The sequence below is a fragment of the Pholcus phalangioides genome, unplaced genomic scaffold (genome assembly GCF_987345545.1).
Source record: "Pholcus phalangioides strain wild (caught in Gottingen) unplaced genomic scaffold, Ppha-v1.0 ptg000005l_1, whole genome shotgun sequence".
NCBI classification, from domain to species: Eukaryota; Metazoa; Arthropoda; class Arachnida; order Araneae; family Pholcidae; genus Pholcus; species Pholcus phalangioides.
The window spans coordinates 2,551,615-2,571,833 of NW_028301598.1; the positions used below are offsets into that span (position 1 = coordinate 2,551,615).

Below are 20,219 nucleotides of genomic sequence, written 5' to 3' on the forward strand. Positions count from 1 at the left end.
TCCGGCAAAACCAAACTTTATTGATATGTCAAAGATTACATAGAGTGCAAGGAAATCAAAAATTATGTAAATCGAAGAATCAAATTAATCAAGTCAAAGTGCAATGCGCACGTGCGGGCATGGATAATAAATAATCATAGAAAGCATGGACTCTACTAATTTAGGGCTTGAAATTTAAACAATATTTTTGTTGAAAAAATTAGTCATTCTTTCCCAAGTTGAGGTGTTCTGTTTACTTTTCCCTGCCCAGGGCCCCTCCACCAAGTCAAAAGTGTTAGAGATTACTTTGTAGTTGTATCATGAACTACTGGTGAAGAATTCAAACACTAAAATTAAATTTGATGTATATGTAAAATTAATGTGCGATTGAGAGTTTCTATTATGAAGAAAAGCTACCTATTCTAACAGTTGCTCTGTTAGTCTAAATTAAAATTTACTAGTATAAATCAAAGTGTACAGTACAGTTTACCACAATTTTTAAGTAATAAGAGATAAAAAAGAGGCTATTATTTTTTCTTTCACAATCTATAAATTTTATTAATATTGTTATTTTGATTTATACTTTAATAAATGTCATATTACTTTAAATTTATACGATTTTCATAACATTGAACATTAAAACTGATGGAACTCCGCTTAAGTCGTCACTCCGCTTAAACCGTCATAATTTTTTGATAACTTGAGGTGACGACTTATCAAGGTTTTACTGTATATTATCTGTTCTAGAGATTCTGTATGTCAAAAAATTCAAAGTTGCAAATTACAATTAATATTTAGTTTTAATTACAGTGATAAATTAGTCTTTAAAAATAGTACCAGACGTGCCAACTTTTGGAATCCATAAATCTGGAGGTTCTCCAGAGGGGGGTACCCCCCTCCCCCGGCACTCAGACACTGTCAAAAAATTTTACATAAATTTTTTTTTTAATCAATTAAGAAAAAGTTCCATTTCTCCCCCCCCCCCTCCTTCAAGAAAGGTTCTGCATTGCCCTTGAGCAGAATATAATTCCATGTCAGTCTTTCCATGCAGAATACAGAAATCACGTCTACATACTGTTCATAAAACATAAGTGTTTCCTTTCATGGATGCTATCAGTGATTGGTAATCTTGGGTATATGAACTCTTAAAAGCTTTATATTTAGCTTTAAATAGCTTAAAGTTTTATATTTTCTTTCTGAAGACATATTTAATCGTAGGAAACAATTTAAAAACTTCAAAATACAAAGCAGCTGACGAAAAAACTTGTGTTTACCGCGCAGCTGTTAACGGAATACAATAACGATTATACAGGAATTTCGGCAACCAAGGTAATGCCCCTGATAAATGCTACGTAAACAAAAATGCGGTCACCAAGACTTTTTTACGGCTACTCGATGGAAATGACCATGGCTGTCTTCTATGGGTGTTTTCCCTAACGACGACAGCAGTCATTGACGTCACTACATCATGAAAGCTCGCGTAAAATCTAATTTTCTACCAAAATCCAGAGAGCAGGAGGAAGGATGAAAAATCCGGAGAGTTGGCAGGTCTGATAGTATGAATATACAAAAAAGCCTCTCATCATGTTATATACCCATCATGTTCAAAATATTATCTAAAAGCATTCATTTAAGGTTTGACAGTTTAAACCAGTTTTTGACGCTTGTCATGTCAAAACCCAACCCTGACACTAACCTCAAAACTACTGCAAGGTATCGTTATTACACAGCTGTCAACTTTGGAGAAGGAGAATCAGGAAGGTTTTCACGTGGATCCAAATTTCCATACAAAAATAAATATGAGAGAAATTTTTGAAAAACAATATAGGAATTTCACATGAAGAAAAAATATTGTAGGGAATTTCCCCCCCTTTGGAAAGGCAACAATTAATTTTACACTTGTGACGGCATTTCTGGATTTAAAAACAATAGTGCCTTTTTTCTGGGTAAATGCTTTACATAGTTAGCAAGTTTTTGCCCCAGGTGGTAAAAACCAGGTTTTGCCAAGCTACAAAAATTGATCTCCCCTTTACGCACGTGCGAGGCATCTTATCATTTCTCTAAATTAGGGCTGGGAATCGCTTAAAATTTTTAAATGGTTAATCAAAATTTTTTTAATCAATTAATCGAATATTTGTGATCAAATATTGATAGACGGTATAAAAATATATTTAATTCATTTCCCTAACCTATTCGGTAGATGTGAACAAATATAGGAATAGGTTAAAAAATTAGTGCTGCCCACGTCAAGCAATTTAATATGCTGAACATATATAATTGCCCAAACCTGTAATTTCTTTACTTGGATCTAGTTGTTCGTTTATTTTTTAAAATTAATTACTTTTGGTTATTATCCACTAATTTCGGAACTACTTTTGATTATACTGTGGGTTACTTGTTTTCCTACAAACTCCTCTCGAATGGTACTTGTGTGGAGATGAGCTGATGTTTCCAAGAATACGAAAAACTGTTCATAGTGGAGACAATAAATTTTGGTCGTCTTTAAAAAAAAAAAAACTCCTTTGATATAGAACTTTCACAGCGACACCTACACTCCCATCAAACTCAATTTGAAACTGAACAAATAATAATTCAATACAAAAAATTGTTTGAAACACATCAACTCCAGTTTAAGAATTATATTAACAGCTCGCGGGAGCCAATCTCCTGATTAAAAAGTCTCGTCACATAAAGCATCTGGCCTACAACAGTACAACTATTCAGTCTTAAACTAATATTAAAACTTAACGAATAATTAGAAAAATTGATGACAGGTGGCAGCACACTACACATAACAAGCATTGCGTGGAAACAAAACTTCACGTTAGGTTCACAACACATACATTCCGGTATGTACCAATTTGTTAGAAATTCCATAGAGGAATATGCAAGAGGCGCATGTACAGGTGAGTAATTTAGGTCAGGGCATTACTGTACAGTGAAACCTCACTAAAATGATGCTTGATATAACAATAAATCGCCCTAACAATATTTGATATAACTATTTTTTTTCTTGATCCACAGAGCATCATTTTATCCAGATTTCACTGTATCAGGATTGGCAAGTTTTTGACATAGGTGGAAAAAACCACGGCAAAAACTGTCCCTGGGGAAAATAGATTTCTTCATATACGCATGCAAGGCATTGTTATGCATTTATTTTTAAATTTTATTACGCAAGTGGCAGTTTTGAACTCCAATTTTGGTTTAATAACCATTTTTTTCAAGGGTGGTAAGTTTTTTCTAACAGCTGGAAGAAACTGGAGTAAAAAACATCCTGACAAAAATAGGTTTTTGCCAAGCATAAAACAAATTGATATTTCCCACATTTATTTATATATATTCTTATTTATGTCTAGAATCATTATAAAAAAAAAACAATGTGAAAGAATTGTACATTGTTATAATGATCATGATTGTCTCGGACAACAGGTAGTCGTTGTATCAAAAGGACAAATACAGGATAGGGGAAGATGGAGCCCAGTGGACACCCTCTTAAAAATTTATTTTTCATTTTTTGAGCTCGATATTCTTATTTATGTTAGACAATACAATAATGAAGGTTTACAGCCAAAAAAGTGTATAGTCAAAACATATATTAGCCATTTTGCAGAAGTTTGCTGTTTACAGCTGCATAAAGTAAAATATTGCTCCATTCAATATTTGAGATTTCTTGACAACAAAAGACAAAGAATGCAAGAAAAAGTAAATGCTGAAACGTATGATACTCGTTTACTTGTAAACCTATATGAAATACATTTATTAATAGCAAATAAAAAAAATCTTGAAATTTTTTCTTACTAATAGTCTACATGAGGTACAATGGACCACCCAAAAACGGGACACAGGTGGACAGCATATGTGTAATATGCTGTGGGTATGTGTAATACCCTTTAGCAGTATATCAATTTATTTGTAAAAATTCTTTGATTTCAATTATTAAAACCTAGCAAACAGATACAAAAACTCAAATTGTTGTAAAATGAATGCTATTTCAAGAATAGGTTCACAATAAAATTTAAAATTTTGAAATACTGTGTTATGTTAAAATTTTATAACCGCTCTTAAACCTTTTCCACAGATAATTTCACAATACCTCATAAAGTTGATTGTTGTAATGATTTCTCAAGTTTCAGTTACATATAATTACACATTGAGTCAAATTTTTTTTCCTAGAAAGATTTTTGTGTAAGTTTTGCTATTTTTACCACTGTCCCAGCAAAAATACTCTTTTGCCAGCAAATGCCCAACCCTGATACTTTAGGAAGAATTGTCTCCCCAAAAGTAGATGTCTTCTACAATCACGGTTGAAATTCAGGAGATGAGATTTTTGCAAAAAATTCTGGCGATTTAACCACTATGTTCTTTATGGGCATTGTATAATATTTTATCATGTGTATATATTGTTCATCCATATTTTTATGGGTATCTTTTTCTCAGCCACCTCGTTGGGCATTTTGCCTGTTGTGGCGTTGTATTTGTATTTCTCATGTCCTAGACCTAATGTTCGGTGAAAGTGTTCCTAAATTTAAGCTTTTTTTATATTTGACACAACAACACAAGTACAAACTAGAGATGTGAGAATATTCTCCAGGGAATATTCTCAGAGAACGAGCATATTTTCCTGGATGTGAAAATTGGAGAATAAGAGAAAATTCTTCCTTTAAATAATTTAAATTTTTTAAAAAATTTTGTTTATATTACAAAATATAAATCAGTTTTCATTGCCTGAAACATTTACAACACAGTTTTTCGTATAACATAGCTGCCAACTTTTGAAAATGAAAATTCGGGAGATTTTCGCGCAAACCCATATTTTATGCTAAAACCACTCCCTAATAAATACAATAGGGATTTTCCAAACATAAAAGTTAAAGCATAGGGAATAAAATCCCTACTCAAAAACTGAAGTCAAATTAAAATAGGGATTTTACACACATGGAAGTTAAACCCTTGGGAATAAAATTCCTACGCAAAAAACAAGTGAAATTGGAGGCCAAAACTTCAATGATGTAAAATTAAATATTGTGTTCAATCAGAAACGCTGTGAACAAACATTCGGCACGAATGACCCAAAATCATCGGAAGATGAAGGAAAACACCGTCAATTTTTAAAGAACACTGACTTTGTGACACTTGCTTGATGGTTTTTTTTTCATTTCACGAGTGATTATGGCAGTCTTTCCATGACCGATGTTTATGTCCGTAACACAACTTGTACAAAAAGGAAAAGTCGGCCCTCTTCTGGAACGTTTGATGGAAGGAAATTCATCGAAATAAGCATCTTTAAAATTGATTAAATATGTTTTTTCTTATCAGTATTCATGCTTTGTTATATAGACGTCATTTCGAAAGGAAAAAAAGAAGCTTCATGCTCCACAAGAAATTCCTTAGGGATTGTTTTCATAAGCGGGGATTTTTTTAAATGAAGTAGGGAAATTTTAGGGACAATTAGGGATTTGTGATTTTCGTAAAAATTCTGGAGACTTGGCAGCTATGGTATAATCACCCCCAAATGACAACTTTTAGTTCGAGAATATTTTCAGAATATTCTCCTGGTCATGACGAGAGGTTTTAAAAGTTTGGTAATGAAGATTTTAAAAACCTTTAGATTAGAACCTTAAAAATTATTTAAAATTAGATAAATTTTCAGTTCAAAGCAAAGAGTAAAACTCAAAGTTGATTGACAAAGGACGCTATTCTTCTATAATCACCTTCATTCTAAGAAGATACAGAACTGTTGTTTTCAATGTACATACACTTAAATTCTGTATCACTCGCATTTCCTTGCACGTTGTGCAATTTAGCAATGTTGGTTTTTCATTTTCTTGCTTTTAAACTTTGATATCGTGGGAAACAAACTTCAATATTCAGTCTTCTTGACGGGAAGAGAGATATGGGACAGAATATTATAAATTACTACAGAATATTCTTATAGTAAAATAATAAGAATTATTCTCAAGTTATTTATAGAGATTATTATAATGCACGTTATTAGAAATATTCTTGAGAATACTCTCTGGAAGGACTACTATTATAAATAACTGAAGAATATTCTTATCGAGAATTATAAATAACGAGAATAATTCTTATTATTTTCGATGAATATTTCCCAGTAATTTGTAAAAGTAATCGTTCCAGAGAATATTTTCAAGGATATTATATATATTTATATTATAAATAACAGGAGAATATTCTCATTAAGAATAATAAGAATATTCTCAAGTTATGCATAATAGTAGTCCTTCCACAGAATCCTATTCTCTTAAAGATCATTCTCAAATTTTACATCTAGTACAAACTGATACAAAAGACAAAAACAGGGAAAACAAAAAGACACAAAACAGAAACACATATAAATACATAGATTAGGAACATTCACTGTTAGACCCAAAGGGGCTAGGATGTCCTTCCATTAAATCTATAAAGAATAGTCTATTATCTGTTGGCACATGGCAACCCTCACTCATTTTCTTCTTTTTTTATTCATGTTATTAAAATAATCTTTCACTTTTTTAAATATTAACACAAAGTAGCACAATGAATTAGTTAATACCAAGCTATGTGTACATTTACGTTCTATCTCATTAGTGTAGTTAGTATTAATATTTCCCTTTTCTTCCCCCCCCCCACCTTTTAATCAATATTTATAAAGGTTGAAATATATTCATTCAACAACATACAGAAAAAAAGGGAACAAACAAACAAACAAACAACATATTTATATTTACACTGTGCAGTGATTGTAAAGATCAACTTCAGTATGTAAACGCAAAATGGTCAAATTCCAAAAAGTCAATTCCTTGCAATACATAATAACAAAAAAGAACAATATTTAGAAAGAACGAAAAAACTTTTTTGACAATGATCAAAACTATATTCATCAAATACTGTGAAAAAAATTACATCAGCTTTAGTTATTGTTATCAATCATTTACACAGATGCCAATGACGCGCTTGGAATTTCAGAAAAGTATGCATAAAAATTTGGTTCACATGTCCCAAGAAAAAAACCCCAAGGTTTCTGGAATATATAGACCAGGGCCGTAACTTGGGGGGAGGAGAAAGAACTGCCCCGGCAGCAATTTTAGGTGGGAACAAAGAAAACCGTTATAAGATTATCATATTTTAAAGTTGTGGGGGTGGCAAAAATCCTAGTTACGGCCCTGAAATAAAGACCCTCCTTTTTTTTACTATCTATCATGATCGCACGACCTTAAAAAAGTTGTTTTACAACTTCGAAGTGCAAATGAAACATTTTACTGTACTATACTATATTGTACTGATATACATGCGGGAAGATGACACATCTGGTTGTGTCCCTGAATGAGGGGTCGTACACAGAATTTCAGGGTCTCTATTCTACTGCGGGTCAGTACAACAACTTTTAAGCTTCTTCCCTCCGGTTACATACCGGAAATTACGGTACATCTACTGGACGATATACGGCGATCTACCAGCATTCAAAGACAGTGTCTATATGCCGTAAATTTGGCTTGTTCCGAAAAGATTGCAAATGTACATTTTTTGAAAAACAGTAAAGGAATTTTTTTTGAAACGCAGTTCATATTGTAAAATTTTTTTTCTAAGATCACTGGGAAAAAAATCTAATCTGTAAAGACTACCTTCAACATCAACAGTGTTTTATCATCTAGCTGCTATTGCTGTAGTCACCATTTCACAATGCGAAAATCACAGGTGTGAATGCAGAATCGGCTTTTGCAGGGGCACAAGGATCAAATTCTCCACGGTAAGTTTAGGTCACCAACACCCAATTTCAAATTAACAGATAATATAAAATATAAGAATGTATTTTGTTCCCAATGATTTAATTTTCTACAAAAATATTTTTAATTTTTGATCTTCTTGGGAGGAGGGCATGCCCCCCCCCCATACCCCCAGATTTTAACCATTAAAATCTGGGTTTAGAATCTGCGATTGCGCGGTGGTGATCAGATAAAATGATTTTCTAAGGTTTTCCAATTTTGAGTTGGCTATTTCTTTGATGAAGGAAAAAAAAGAAAAAAAGCTCTAGCCGCCGCAACAATTACACAGACCTACAACACAAATATGTATACATACACTGAAGAGCCAAAAAAAACTGGTAAACCTGCCTAGTATCGTGTAGGGCCCCCGCGTGCCAGCAGAAGTGCCGCAACACGACTTGGAATGGACTCGACTAATGTCTGAAGTAGTGCTGGAGGTAATTGACACCATAAATCCGTAGAAGTAAGAGGGGGTGGAGATCTCTTCTGAACAGCACGCTGCAAGACATCCCAGATATGCTCAATAATGTTCATGTCTGGGGATTTTGGTGGCCAGCGGAAGTGTCTAAAGTCAGAGGAGTGTTCCTGGAGCCACTTTGTAGCAATTCTGGACGTGTGGGGTGTCGCATTGTCCTGCTGGAATCTGTCCGTCGGAATGCACAATGGACATGAATGGGTGCAAGTGATCAGACAGGATGCTTACGTACCTGTCAGAGTCGTATCTAGACGTATCAGGGGTCCCATATCATGCCAACTGCACACGCCCCATTACCATCACAGAGCCTCCACCAGCTTGAACAGTCCCCTGTTGACATGTAGGATCCATGAGGTTGTCTCCATACCCGTACACATCCATCAGCTCGAAGCAATTGGAACCGAGACTCGTCAGACCAGGCAACGTGTTTCCAGTCCTCAACAGTCCAATGTCTGTGTTGTCTGGCCCAGGCGAGGCTTAAAGCTTTGTGTCGTGCAGTCATCAAGGGTACACGAGTGGGCCTTCAGCTCCGAAAGCCCATATCGATGATGTTTCGTTGAATGGTTCGCACGCTGACACTTGTTGATGGCCCAGCATTGAAATCTGCAGCAATTTGCGGAAGGGTTGCACGTCTGTCACGTTTAACGATTCTCGTCAGTCGTCGTTGGTCCTGTTCTTGCATGACCTTTTTCCGGCAGCAGCGATGCCGTAGATTTTATTTTTTACCGGATTCTTGATATTCACGGTACACTCGTGAAATGGTCGTACGTGAAAATCCAAATTTCATCGCTACCTCGGAGATGCTATGTCCCATCTCTCGTGCGCCGACTATAACACCACGTTCAAACTCACTTAAATTTCGATAACCTGCCATTGTAGCAGCAGTAACCGATCTAACAACTATGCCAGACACTTGTTGTATTATATAGGCGTTGCCGACCGCAGCGCAGTACTCTGATTGGTTCCATATATCTTTATTTGCATACGCATGCCCCTGTACCAGTTTTTTTGGCTCTTCAGTTTATTATGTGTGCGTATATATACACATTAAATTTCAAATCCCAGCATTACCAATTGAATTTGGAGGATAGATGATACTGGGCAGGCCGATCTGGTGCTCTGGAGTAGAGGGGGAGAGAATGAATTCACCCTTTATAACTACTTCATTACATGGGGCGCTGATTGCCCTAATTGAGGAAAGTATCTAGTTGCTGCCCTGGATAGATGGCACCACCTACTGAACATAAAACACGCCAAATGCTGGGCACACATAAACATTGGGCACACTGTTAAGTTTCACCAATACAAATCTGACATCGCTCTCATATTCAGGTGTGAAAACATACGACAGTTAAATGGTAACAGATCAGAGTGGTGGACAATCAGGGAAGGGAAATGAAATCATTCCACCAGGGAATCGATTCTCAAGGATTCATATGAATAGGGGAATAAGAAGATAAGTGTCAGAATCTCATTTGCTTTAATCACAAGATATTGTTGAAATAGCTAAGGTTTTTATAACGAAATGGAAAATCAACCAAAAGGGAATTTATAAATTTATTTATGAGTAAATATGTGTGTGTGCTAAACTTTTAATTACAGTGGATCCCGCTTATAACGTTTTAAAAAAAACCATCATAAAAAACATTGTAAGTGGGAAAACGTCAGAAATGGGAAAATCTTAATAAGAATTACTTAAGAGTTGGGACGACGAAAATAAGTCATACTAAAATGTTCCAAATGGGAAGATTGTAAGCGGGATCAACTGTATATTCGTTTTATATATATAGATTTATTACATTTGTTAAATTCTCTGTGTTAATGGCCTTTCTTTTCAAGCTTTTTTACTAGTAGACAACGAAATTAAATTTTTTTTTCAACAAACCTCTGGATAGAACATTTCTCTTTGGATAAAACATGTTTTTAGACATTAACTATTTATTTGATTCACACAGAGATACCACCCACTCCTACCCAGAAAATGGCCTGCCGCTTTGTCTCAACAAACAGATAAGCAGTTGATCAAAAAAGTGGACCACGCTGGAGAAAATTCAGAGATACCACTGAATGATGGACCTATTTTATGTAAGTTTGTTCGATTGTATGGTGTATTTTACAAACCAGACCAATTTTTCCCATATTATGAGACTCTTGGGAAGGGCAATCACACCCCCCCCCCCAGATCAAAGCCTGCTGTCAGAATCAGAAAACTTGTCTGCACCTTCAAAATGACCCGCACCACAAATGAGTTGGCACAAACGTGCAGGTATTCTGCATTTTGACGCACCTTGTAGCAAGAGAACTGTTTCGGCACAACTCTTGCGTCCATGAACTTTTATAGTTCAATTCCCAGTCATAAATAAACAACCAGCATAGTTGAACACTGAGAACCGAAATAAAGCGACAAGTACTTTTGATGGGCATGGACACATCACCTTGTTTGGTTCTGAAAATCTAAACCAAACTTCCTGTTTGCTATAAAAGACGACACCAAAAGAAATGTTTTATGAAGTTGCAATTTTTTGTCAACTTTTGTGTAACCATCATTCAAAAAAAGATAAGAATTATTCTACCAAAATATACTAGTATTCGTACTGCTATATTTAATTCTCAGCAGCTCTGTATATTTAATTTTTCCCATGATTCTGTTATTTCATTCCTTAAATTTAACTATTCTTCACCTGAGTGGTAAGATACTCGTCTTCCACTATGAAGGTTATGTCAACGTCCACGGGTTTGAATCCAGACAAGGACAACCATCGATAGACGGCTTCTTAATTTGTTACAGTAGTTCAGTTTCCCAATGAGGGGCAATTTGATTTTTCAGTAAACAATCAAGATGCATGAAAATTCATATTCATAGCTGCCAACTTTTGAATATGAAAATTAGGGAGATTTACGTGGCCCCGTATTGTATATTAAAACCACTCCCTAATACAAAAGGGATGAAATCCCTACTTAAAAATTGAAGTCAAATAAAATAGGGATTTTAAACACATGGAAGTTAAACCCTTGGGAATAAAATCCCTACATAAGAAACAAGTGAAATTGGAGGCCAAAACTTCAATGGTGATCTTAAAAAAAATATTGCGGTCAATCAGAAACGATATGAACAAACATTCTGTGGGAATGAAACCAAAATCATCGGAAAATGAAGGGAAAAAGTGTCAATTTTTAAAGAACACTGACTTTTTGTTCAGTCCTTTCTTCATTCAACCTTGCTTGATGTTTTTTTGATTTCACATGGGTGGTGATATCAGTCTTTCCACCATGACTGATGTTTATATGCGTAACACAACTTATACAAACAGAAAAAGTCAGTCTTTTTCTGGAATGTTTGATGAAAGGAAATTCATTGGGGAATAAGTATCTTTAAAACTGTGATTAATTTTTTTTTCTTATCAGTATTCATGTTTTGTTATCGCACGTATGTAACTTCAACAAAAGAGGAAGTTTTGACAACATGCGCGTCACTATTATCTTCAATTATTATCCATGACTATTGGCTGCTAAGATATTTCCCTGTTCGATAAGACAAACAACTTTTTTTGTTACCATCAGAGGGTTTTGTAAAGCTTCCTTATAAAAAAGGAATTTCCCACTATTCCCCCATTTAAGATATGTGACATCATCTCGAAATGGGAAAAAAACTGAGGCAAAAGATTTTTTGCCCCATAAGAAATAATTCGTTAGGAATTGTTTTCAGAAACTGGGATTCTTTTAAAATGAAGTAGGGAATTTTTAGGGACAATTAGGGATTTTTATGATTATTGTAAAAATTTAGGAGATTTAAGAACTTTTCAGGAGGTTAAGAGATGAAGCTTCTGGAGATTTGGCAGCTATGCATATTTAATGAAAAAATATTTTTTTAAGAATTAATGCGACATCTCGCTTCTAGTGAGAAAATAACTTAAGAATTTATGAAAAAAAATCATACTGAATCAGAGTTGGCATGTTTTCTGCCGCAGTGGTAAAAACTACAAAAATTATTCAGCGCTGCGGACAATCTGCAGGAAATTATGTTATCAGCTGGATGGGTTTTCTGATAAGTCTGAATTTAAGTTTTTGATTGAACTGTAAATTTTGTTTTGTGTGTAAATAATGCTATTGTTAACGTAAATAATGCTATTGTTAACGTAAATAAGTTGCATTAATTAACATAACACTGGATTGATTGTTGAAACATAAGGCAAGTTTTAATAATTTTTTTTTTGATTCTGTGGATGATATGTCGCTGCAGATTATACATTGTTTTTCTTTCAGTTTAAATTTCACATTTGGATTATGTGCCACTGCAGATTTATACGCAGGAAAATATGATACATTAAGACCATTTTAAGAGCTAATGCAGATTTTCCAGTCACCATGGTGACCTGGCAACTAAGATTTGTCAAGCTCTGCTTTATGGCAAGAAAATTTATAACAAGGAGCCCTTCAAGTATTACATCAGCAGATTTTTAGCCATATTTTTGGCTCGTCAGCAAATCCGAAACCCCACCCCTCTCGATGCTGACGTAATACTTGAATGACCCTCAATAAGATCAAATGAGCATATTAATATTTAATGTAAATTCCAGCAAAAATATAACAATTTTAATGTTCTGTATTCGCACACAACATTGTATCAGAATTATCAATTTTTTAAAGGAAAAAAGTGGATAGTTTTTAAATTATGGTAGAAACAGTTAATTTTTTCTCCTGAAGGTGGTAAAACCCATGGGTGTTTCCTCTGGGTGGGAAAAACATGTTTTTACCAAGACGTTAAAAACCCATTGAGGGCAAAAACAGTGCAAACCCTGACTCCAAAGGTAGACTCTTCTTACACGCACCCTGATTTTGCGATGTGGAATGGTGACGACCACCCAGCGTGGAGTTCCCTCAACCTTTTTCAATTCACGAGCACTGCCTGTACCAGCCCTCAACAGAAGAGCACCCGTGCAGCAAGTTTTGACACATGAACGCATGAAATCAGGACGATTTCAATCCTTGAATGCGATCTCGCGAGCACGGAATCAGACATGGGCATCAAGCACTCAGTGTACTTCAGGGAGAACCATAGTACTTGTGAGAAATTCGGTTGAAGATGGCTGGCATAGTGACTAGATGACAAAACTGGATATTCAAGGAAGAGTAATTTTTTTTTCTCTCCCGAAGGAGAAATTTTCTGTTTTTACAATTTGAATGGGTGTTCCAATCTTTTACGATATTTCAAAAAATGTGCATTTGCAATCTTGTAGGAACGAAGCAAATTCACTGTATTTGAAAACAGTAGATAGACAGAACATACCATAATTCCCCGGTATGTAACCCGAAGGGGGGAAAACTATTGGAAATTAAAAAATTTGGTATAGGATTCCCCTCATTCATAGAACTAGATAACTTGTTACATTATTCAACAACCCTGGGTTATATCAATACAATACAGTACAGAGTAATACTTCATTTTGTAATGCATCATCCCTTTGGGTCTCACGTTACGTGTTTCTGATGTCCAGACAACCATCCTAGTTAACTTGCTAAAGCTAGGTCCTTCCCTCGGGTGAAGACAAGGTTGTGTCAGTATGACTTTTGTGATTCTTTATGTTCAATGCATGTGATTATTCATTGTAATGAAATAATTTTATTTAAATACCTTGTTTAATTAACGGAGGGCTGAAGACCTCCACCGATTACGTGTAATCCATTGTCTTCGTCTTGCCCTTAATAGCCTTACCGATATCGTCAGCCTGGATAAGCCAGAAGCAGGCCATTCATTCTTCTTCTAGACCTTGTTCCGAGTTGACTCAACGTATCTGATGAGTTGATAACGTACACAAACTTATTGTTGTTTTGATCCTCTACTAATGTTGTAATGTAACTCCTTGGTGCTATAAGCATAGTTTTATTACTCCGGCTGGTCAGTAAGTTATGTTTTCCTAGTCAGTTTATTTTTACATTGAAATATGTTCTAGTCAACTCAAACTACTCCCTGAAGGTACCGGCTGATCAACAGGGTGTTCCAGAAATCTAGAACCATAAGAGAGCCTTAAAAGATGTCAACCGTAATATTCCAAGCTCGGTGTGATGTGTTGGTGTTCATCATCGTCATCATGATGGATTGGATGCGATCCTGTGTGCTCAACTAGTGCTTTCGAGATCAGAAATGTCTTTCTTCAGACGTGGTTCCTGAGATGAACTTTCATCTTTCTTGAGTGTATGAAGCTTGATTGTTACCGTCGCCATTGTTGATATAAAGATGTCATGAATTCATCGATAATCTACCGCTGAATTGGGTGAGGCTGCTCCTGTATTTCTTTGATTTAGGAACTTGAAATATAACCCCGCTAATAATGTGTTAAATAAATGTTTTGGTTTGAAACTTGCTGTAGTTCTATATTATTGCCTGATTATTTAACATGGATCCAAGAATCACGGGACTGTAGCATATATATTACACAACAATCTGTACTTCAAAGCGGTAAAACTGCTCTTCAAAGTCGATAGAAGGAAAAAAGAAAAGTGAGTTTTTTCGCTCGTACCCCTTTTTTATTTTAGGAAAACGATGCATAAATACTTGGTTCATGCATCTTGCAGGAATTTGCCTTTAAAAAACATTATGATAACGATTGTCTTTTACCACCAAATCACCAATTATCACCCCAACCAGTGGGTTAAGGGTCAATATCCAATCATTACTATTCTCAAAACAAATCTCACAAAAAAAAAAATGTGGCCCAAAATGAGACATAGGCCTATACAGACTCAATTGAACATATCGTTAATTTTCCATAAGTGTGGTCAACACCTAATTGTCTACTTTTTTTCGCACCCAAAATTGGCAACCTTGACAGCCGATAGTGTTTGCTAGTTTTGGCAGCCCTTTTCAAACCATATTAAATAACCACATATAACTCAATTTTTTATGTATAATTTCTTTTCCTTGTAGTTCTCCCACTTATTTCAGTTGATTACACACATTAGATTGATTTCACGTGATAAATTTTATGCCATTGTTTTGCTATTTCTTTGTCTGCCACCTTGAATTGACCTGCGATAGCTTGGAGCGAAAAAGTTACTACGTTGGCGGTGACAATGCTTATGGAAAATTAACTGAACATATGGTCAGGGCCGCAACTAAGGACGAGCGGGCACACCTGGTGTCCCAGGAACTGGACCAGAGTGGTGAACTGGACAGTGCCCCAGCTGACAAAGTACCTAGTTGCAGCCCTACATATGGCCAAAGCAGATACAAATCATCTCGCCAATTTTAGGTGTCAACAGACCAAATTGATACTGGCTGTTTGGCAAATTCTTGGCCCCCATTCCCCCATCAATAACAAACATTTTTGTCGCAATGGGGACAATTTAGATTATGTTTGTCATGTCATTTTGTGGATTAAAAATCAAAGCAACGGTCTTATTTTCCTTGAGTAAATTCTCTATGATAATTTTTTCTGCGTAAAGTAAGGACTTCTTACAGTCATGGGCGACATTCGGAAGATACAGTCAGACCTGCTTATAACAAAGTCAAGAAAAACAGCGAATTTGTTAGTTACACGCGAACTTTGTTATATACTGGCTTGAAAAATGGTACGATTAAGCAAAATGAAACATTACTTGAAAGCACATGGCAATTTTTTTAGTAACATAAAGGCTTTAAAAATAGATTGTTATAGAAATTAATCCTGTATATTTAAAAGGAAATGAAACTTGACTGAAATTTTCAATCATTAAAAACGCAAACAAAAATATGTTAATCATTACAACTTTATTTTTTCTCGATATGATTCTGGACATTACAGTTTTGTATTAAAAACGTATTTGCCCAATAAGCATGCTGACTGAGAAGTCTTTTCTTTAAGTAGGGTCCTGGTCAGTGTTGGGACATATGTACAGTATTTCCTTCTCGCTTTTTCAAACAATACAAGAGCTGCCTCAGTATCAGTGCGAGCTCCTTCTCAGAATCTCTTCTTTACAGATGTTCACAGATCAGCATCGGATTCTCTCTCAATAGGAATTTCTCTTCAATTTCTATTTGCTCTTCAAAAACGTGAATAATGAACTACAAATAATCCAGAATTTCTTCGATACCTGTTTTTTGCAATTAAGCCAATTGTATAGATTCAATTATAAACACAAAAAGCGCTTGTGAAAATTTACTTGCACATGATTACACTACCACAAATAACGTCCGAACCTTTAGCTAAAGAAAAATGGTAAACAGGGGTGTCTGAAGTGTTTTAGACCTGTAGGTGCTTAAATTTCAACCATACTGCTCTGATGCATGATAATCTTTGCTGAAATTAATGTTCGTTATAAGCATGGCCCCTCCACAAGGGGCGGGAGGCTGACAGAGCTCTAGTCGTGGGGCCCGGAACAGTTCTCATCATTTTTTGCTTTTTCACACTATAAATTAACTACAGAAGAAGGGCCCATGAAAAGTCTGACCGGCAGCCCCCACAAAAGATCCCAGCTTAGGGGCCCCACTCCAGGATGTGGGGGGCGTGCATAAGCGCTACAAAATTCATGGGACATGGGGAAAGCTTCATTATAAGTGAAATCCATAACACCTGTGTTCGTTATACCCGGGTGCAACTATATAAGAATTTTTCGGGAGTCCAAGAGATGGAATAGAAATCCAGGAGACTTGGCAGGGATGCAATAGGAACTGAAAGTGGCGCTCACAAAATGGATAAATGCAGCACATTGAGCTCGAAAAACCATTGTCGCAGACAATGGAAAAACTTTGAAAGATCCAAAAGCGCCAAAGTCATCAGTTGGCGACCAAAAAAATAACAGCCAAATTTGGCGCAATCCCGCTTGTGGAATCTTCGCCCATTAGTCAGCTGAGGGGTGAATTCGGCGCCCCTTTCCTTCCCCCTCCCCCGGGTCTATTTGCGTCCCTCAGTATCATGCCAAATGTGGCCCACGCGGTGTTTACGATTGGCGCCCCCTCCCGATTTATACGAATCCCATTCATGAAGAAAAGGCAATTTTCAATGATTCTCTCTCTTCCGAGCAGCGCATCAACCAACCAACTATGCATTTGGCGAATATATTATACAACCCAGTAACGGTAATTCGTTGAATAAGAAAATAACGGAGCACGTGCAACTGAAAGTACAAATAAAAAAACCGGCGCAATAGGAACAATAGTAATTAAAATTTGAATATAGCACCGCGTAGTTATCCCTTTTAGCCAACACGTGCGAATGGCGCGCAAAGGATCCTTCTAGATGCGGCGACTTCACATTATCTGAACAAAATTAAACAAAAAAAAAAAGATGAATAAATATTATTTACCAGGATGACCTTCGCCGACGGATTCCGACGTGAAAAGGAAAGTATTCAATCCGTTATCGGTGCTCTCGACACCGTCGACGACTATCAATTTGTTATTGTCGTTCATGCCGACGTGAGGATGACGATCCGCCGTGTCGCCCATCAACAAAAGAAAAGAGACCGACTCAATGATGCCGCCGCCGCTGTTGATTGTTGAGAACCCAGCGAGGGCACTTACGATTTCGTCATAAGTTTACGACTGCGCTCTCTACGATGGCTTGCAAAAAAAGAAAAGTTTGGATCACATGACCATACGTCCCATAATGTTTTTGTGACCATATTTCATCAAAGGAAAAAATACGGAAGATGGAAAATCAGTGATTTTTTCGGAAAATTCCCCGCTAACAACTCAACGGATAGAAAAATTTACTACTAGGAAAATTCACAAATATAGAAAAATTCACCGATAAACGATATTCATCGTTGAAAAAATTCACCAACGACAGTCAGAGCCGTCTCAAGAGCATCGTAGGCCCTCGGGCCAAGTAATTTTTCTGAGGCCCAACCTAACAAATTCTCGAAAAGTTCAACCATATCTTATTTTTGTGAGACCCTTTCTGCTCTTGAAGCCCCCGGGCCATGCCCTGCTAAGCCCATGCGTTAAGACGGCAATGACTAGCACCTCCTAGAGATAGAAGGCCTCTGCACTGTTTGCCATAAACGTCATTCGGATTACCTAGCAAGTTTGCCACATTTTGAAACACAGCGTCCTATTTCGTTTCTTCTTATTTTGGCGTAGCATCTTCCTGATTGGCTCACAAGTACCGCATAGTAGCTGGATGTGGGCATAGAAATCGCCAATTCTGAGCCCGATAATTTCTTTTCCTCACAACGATGATACTGGCAGGGAATTTTTTTCCTCTGAATATTATGAGGGAAAATGGACTACTTGCTGAGGTCACAAGCAGACTGCGGAGGCCTTCTATCTCTAGGAGGTGCTGCACTGACGCAGATAGGTCTACGCAGTCTGCTTGTGACGTCAGTAAGTAGTCCATTTTCCCTCAGAATATTCAGGGAAAAAAATTCCCTACTCGTGCAAGCATCATCATTGTGAAGAAAAGAAATGATCGGGCTCAGAACTGGCGATTTCTATGCCCCACATCCAATCACTATGCGGTATTTGTGAGCCAATCAGGAAGATTCTACGCCAAAATAAAAAGAAACGAAACAGGATGCTGTGTTTCAAAATTTGGCAAACTTGCTATCTCTAGGAGGTGCTGACTGACGACAGTTCGTAACCAGGGAGTGAGTGACCCGGTGATTGAGCATGCGAAAGAGTGTGTGACCAAATCAGTTGTTGAATGAGCTGGTGACTGAATGGGTAGCAGTATGGGTGACCGCGTGAGTGATCAAGTGAGTGGAGTGAGTGAACGAGTGAATCGCCAAATGAGTGACTTGCCAGATGAGTGAGCGATTGTGTGAGCGACTGTATAAGTGATCAAGAGAAAGAAGATTGAATGACCATATGAGTGAACTAGTGAGCAAGTGAATGACCAGGTGAGTGAGCGATTGAATGACTGAGAGAGTGAATTACAAAGTGGAGTGATTGATCGTATAAGTGAACCAGTGAACGAACAGGCGAATGTCCAAGCGTGTGAGAGATTGAGTGACTGAATGAATTTGCAAGTGAATGTCCAAGCGTGTGAGCGATTGAGTGACAGAATGAATTTGCAAGGGAATGAGCGATCGAGTGAGTGAATCAGCGAAAGGGTGAATGACCAAGTGAGTGAGCGATTGAGACAGTTGGTGAGTTGCCAAGTGAGAGAGTGATTGTGTGAGTGACCAAGGGAGTGGGTGGGCGAGTCATTGAGTGACCGAGCGGTCGATTGGGCTAGTCAATGACCGTATGTGACCAAGTGAGTGACAATATGAAAAAGTGAATGAGTAAACGATTGCATGACAGAGTGAGTGAGTGACCATATGAGCGAGTCGATCACTCACTTGCTCTTGTGTTCTTTCGCCAGCTCCTGACTCACTTGATCAATCACTCACTCGTTCGCTAATTCACTCACCCACTACAACATTTTGTCGATGAATTTTATGCCGGCGAATTGTCATGTCAGTGAATTTGCGTCGCTGGTGAATTTTTTTCCATCTATTAATTTTCCTTTCACTGAATTGCGTAGCGGTGAATTGTTGACGATGAATTTTCCGTACACAGATCCTTGATGACGGACATCGCCAATTATCGCCAAAAAACATTGCTGAAAATTACCAGTAGGCCTATTTGCAGTGGGAGGGAGGGCTTATCAGGCTTTTACGCAAATTCGAAAGGGGGGGGGGTGACAAATTTGATTAATGAATGGCCAAGAAAATTAATCTACAATGGAAGAAGGGCAGCAAAAATTTTTTTTTAGCTCACAGGAGATAAAGTCATAAATCCCCCTCTGACTACAGAACGAAGGACTATGTCAGAGATCATGTTCACATCTTGTACACTCCCCAGGTCAAAAGATAGATCGAAACAGTATGCAAACATACGAGTGACGAAAGAAGCGATTTAGAAAGATAGAGGGAGAGGGACCAAGTCTGTGTGAACGACCAAAATAGTAACCTAGAGCACGGTTATCCGAAGTAAAAATTCTCGCGGAACCCTTGATGGTGAGGCTGTTCCGCGGAACCCATAATGATAATAAAGCTGTTCTACTATATCTAAAACAAATCTAATCTCAAACAAA

At 36.8% G+C, this 20,219-nt stretch overlaps 1 protein-coding gene across 1 annotated transcript in view; it reads right to left on the bottom strand.

Annotated features, from left to right (window-relative positions):
- The window catches only part of LOC149085714 (S-adenosylmethionine synthase-like), a 39,997-nt gene extending 22,306 nt beyond the window's left edge, over nucleotides 1–17,691 (bottom strand). The window contains exon 1 of the mRNA XM_089232106.1: nucleotides 17,503–17,691. Coding sequence (XP_089088232.1) covers nucleotides 17,503–17,644 — 142 coding nt within the window. The 5' untranslated portion in view covers nucleotides 17,645–17,691. The remainder of the gene's footprint in view (nucleotides 1–17,502) is intronic.
- Between the last annotated feature and the right edge of the window lie 2,528 nt (nucleotides 17,692–20,219).